The 4,482-nt window shown below is 32.6% G+C and overlaps 1 protein-coding gene across 1 annotated transcript in view; it reads right to left on the bottom strand.

Annotated features, from left to right (window-relative positions):
- Positions 1-2,544, bottom strand: part of NAEGRDRAFT_76300 (uncharacterized protein) — a gene marked incomplete at both ends in the record, with an annotated part of 6,863 nt that extends 4,319 nt beyond the window's left edge. Inside the window, one exon of the mRNA XM_002668732.1 lies at positions 54-2,544. Within this exon, the coding sequence (XP_002668778.1) occupies positions 54-2,544 (2,491 nt within the window). The remainder of the gene's footprint in view (positions 1-53) is intronic.
- Between the last annotated feature and the right edge of the window lie 1,938 nt (positions 2,545-4,482).

Below are 4,482 nucleotides of genomic sequence, written 5' to 3'. Positions count from 1 at the left end.
TCCATTATTGCTAATTTCGTAATCAATTGTGGAATTGCTGCATGTGGACTGACCTGTTATCATCTTGTCAATTTCAGAATATTGCCCAACAAGAGAAGAAGTAACTCCATCTTGGCCATAAATAACCTGATCATAAATGGTTGCAGTCAAATCAATGAATTGTCTGATTTCTGTTTTCATTGTTTGCAATTGTGAATTATTCGAAACTAAATATGGACTGTTAATGAATTTTCCAGAAGGCAGGGTAAGATAAATGAAGAATTCATTTAATCTAATAGTAACTCTATGAACTGTTCTCAAAAAGACGCTCATCAAATCAACATTGTAAATGGCAGATGATGCAGTTGAAATATTCATTGAAATTTCATAATAAATCAAACCAGAAGACAACATGAATATTACAACTATCAAAATAGCCAGTATTAAAGTAAAATTTTTTGGTTGCAAGAGAGGATTTTTCTTCAAATGTTTGGCATCATCTTTTGTCTTTTCTTCCAATTTGTGATAAATTATTCCAACAAAATCTTTTGGAATTTTCTTGTAAAGAGATGTGATCTTACTGAACCAAGTCATCTCACTCCTTGAAATCAAAATGAAAATAACGTAAATCATCGTCATTACGGAAGAAGAAGCAAAAATATAGCTCGAGAGTATGATATTCAGTTCAAAAGTACTAGCTCTTTCGCTCTCCTGGAATGATCTACAGAATTGGAGATAATTATCGGCTAAATATCTTCTATTCAAGTAGACATACATGAAACTGTAACTTTTTGTTGTTTCATTGTATTGCTTTTCTCCAAAGTTCAAAAATTGTTCAACATGATGCAAGAATTCTTGAGAAACTTCACTCATTGAAACATTCTTTGAGAAGGTATTTACAAATTCAATAGATTTAGGGTCTGTTGTTGAAATTGGAATTAAAATTGGACTTGCTCTCTCTGTAAAGTCAGTATACATGTTACTTGTAAACTTTCCTGATTGTGAATTGGAAATTAATGTTTCCAAATACCCCTTATGCTCCAAATATCTATTCTTGTAATTTTTCAAAAAGTTATTAATTTCGTAATACCTGGTAGAGTTCTGTAACCAAGGTTGTCCTTCATTTGCGTAAACCTCAGTCAAAATTTGATTCATTCTCGTAAATCTCAACAAGGCGCCAGGTGTTGAGCCTGTAATGCAACTCTGCAATACAAGAGGAGTAGAAACAACTTTTTCACTAAATACCATACTTAGCACAAATATTGCAATCATACAAATATGTAATAGCACTGAAAGGCCAAGGAAGATGGATATTTTCAACTTTGATTGAAATGGAGTATTGATGGCAGCTCTGAAAAATGATTCCTTCTTGTCAATACCTTCATTTTCTACTCCTTCAAAATCTGTCTCATTTAATGGATTGTTAGTTGGCTGATTAGAGAATTTTTTCATGCTGAGCGATCCCATAGAATCGAACATGGTTTCTCTTCCAGTAACACTCATATCATCCATTAAATTTGGAGATGATGGAGCTACCTTATTTTTGAATTTCTTTGTTTCATTTGGTTGTAATTTCATTATTGAATACTTTCTTGATCTGGATTCTTCGTCTTCCAACTGGTTAGCTTCTTCAAACAATGAATTCGACAATTCCTTATCAAACTTGAATTCCTCCACATATTTTGCATAGAATCTGATTACTGTCTTGTCATGATTATGAGACTTCATCAAGTTGGAAAAGGATTTTTCACAAAATTTGGATAATACGGTTGCCTTACTATTAATTTGTAAAAGTTTGGTTTCGTTTGGCATTTCATTAAGCATTTCCTTCCAGAATGATCTATGAACAATACGTAATTCTTCCAACTTTTTAGCCACCTCTGTGATTGCATTTCTGACTTCAATATTTGTTTTGGTCACTTCATTCAAATCAATCTCAATTTCTTTTTGTTTTTCTAAAACGATTAACTTCTTGATAGTGTTGGAGGTTCGTTTGTATGCTTTTGCTAGAAGATAACTGGCGAATTGATACTTGTTGTCCTCTTTGCTATTAAAGTTAATAAGCATTCCGGAAATTATCAACATGTCTGCATTGACGAAAGATTTTTGTTGCGAAATAGACTTGACAAAGGATATTGCCAACAACTTATCGTCCAGTGCTATATATTCATCATCCTCCTTATACCCGTTTTGTTCTTTTAGGCAAACAGTAGATTGCAAGAATAGAGTCAAACTTCTGGATGAAACATGCTCACAAAGAGTAAAGATTGAAAGAGCTTCCTTTTCTACTATTGAGTAAAGGTTGATGTCTTGCTTGCTGTTAGTGATTGTGGATTCTGATATCTTTCTTGAAAAGATGTTTCTAATTCGCCTGCAGCACAACCTTGTGTAAATTTCCAAAGCAGTAAAAGCAAGAATGAAAAATAGAATTCCCAATCCAATACTCAATCCCATCATTCCAAGTCCCAAATCACTCAAAAGATTTAAATTGACCAATGAACTAATCAAAAATCCAATACTAACTCCAAATCTTGCACAAACAACTCCAAAATAGAGTGAATTCATCATTCGATGATAAAATGGTAAACTGTAAATGATGAGTGGAATGTTGATAAATGCTCAAAATGAGATGAACTATCGCTCTCCCCATCATGTAATTCGGTGGAATCAAGAATATGATTAACAATTCGAATCCTATCGTGCAAATAGTTGGTGCCAATATAAAGTTATCCTTCGTCACAAAAGGAATTCCAACATTGGGTGTATTGATTGGCAATAAAAACACAGAGAAACTCCAACTCACAAATGTAATCATCATTCCAATCAAACTCATGACAATTAAAATAGTATTTGTTTTAGAATAACATTGAACTGATGGAAATCTTGACAATCCAGAAACACTTGCTGTCTGATCTTCGACATTGATTTGAATATTTGGATTACAATCAACAAAACTGCTCATAATAAATAAGGCAACTGGTCCAATAAACGATACTACTAATGAACAATACATCCCAACCTTGTCAAATATTTTGTAAATTCCTTCACATCTCTTCTTCATTCCAATAATCATCAAGATAATATTCACCAATGAAATCAATGTAAATATGACAGAAAGTGCAATTATTCCCTCATAAGGAATGGCATCTGTTGATAAAGTGAGTGGATAGTTCAATACTCTAAATACCCATCCTCCTTCAAATCCAAACGGTGAAGTATTATATTCATTATTTATGGTACTATTAGATGAAAGTATACTAGAATACTCCTGATGAGAAGTCAATGCAGGTAACCAAATTCCAATCCACAACATGTATAAAAACCATAACGATATAGCCAATCTAGCCAGTCGTATCTTCCAAGGGACTGTTACAGGCAAACCTTCTACATAGCTGCCTTTACTGTTGCTAAACCTTGTGAGGGTGTTCATCCTCATCTTGCTACATAAATACATCATTGATAGATATTCATTAAAGGTTTTGAATAAGGAGCTGGCAAAAGAGGCAGAAGTTATTGAAGAACCACCATCTGATGAAGAGGTGGAAATAGATGATCTTCTGCCTAATGTTGATTCCATTCTTTTCTTGTTGTTGAATAAATTATATTCATGCCAACAGCATTGGCATTGTAGTTTTTGATAGGTTTTGCCAGGAGAAGATGTGAACCACATGTGTTGTATGAAACATGTAATATTTCCAAACTTCGGCCAATCCAAGTAGATATGAGAAGTGATGATGTTTTTGGTTTTAGTACTTTAAAGACATTCAGTGAGATTGAAATACTAAAGCGATGATTCCTTAATGTAATAACTACAAAAGTAATTCGAATCACGATGAAGATTGTTGATCGAATCTATCCAAATGTTCTTGGCACGCCTAATATTTATCAAAATGTCTACTTTGATAAACATCATCATAGTTTGATTGCTTTTAAAACAAATCATGCAGAAATTAGAGCCTTCCGTCGTTCATATGAACTATTTTTGTTACATTTGATCATGAATAATACTAATACTGCTAATCAATTATAATCGAGATCATGTTCACAAAGAACAGTCTCTTCTTCACTTGCCTCCTTCATTGTTATATTTTTTTAATATTTAAATAAATATTGAAAACTTTAAATTTTTTTCAAAAGATAAATTGTGGAAAGTAACGATTTTGATCAATCCCAACAAATTTGTTGCTGTCTTGTAATTCCGAAGCAAAAGAACAAATCATCACACAATATTGAAAGAACAGTAAATTTCAAGAGCGCCAAAATAAAAGATTTTTAAAAAATTTATTGGAGCATCCAACCAGCCATAGCTTCCTTGAATTCTGTTTGATGTTGTTCAAAAGAGATGAAAGTTGTTATTTCATGTGAATGTTGGTTAGGGTAGATAGGAACAATGTGTTAATTTTAAATATGGTGTTAGCAAAGATATTGTACTAGAGCAGTGTAAACTTACCATCAAATGTTATCAATCCATTTTGATCGTCATCAATTTCCTTCATCAATTCC

Source organism: Naegleria gruberi, assembly GCF_000004985.1.
Source record: "Naegleria gruberi genomic scaffold NAEGRscaffold_110, whole genome shotgun sequence".
Lineage (NCBI taxonomy): Eukaryota > Heterolobosea > Eutetramitea > Acrasida > Naegleriidae > Naegleria > Naegleria gruberi.
This window is presented reverse-complemented; position numbering and strand designations above follow the sequence as displayed.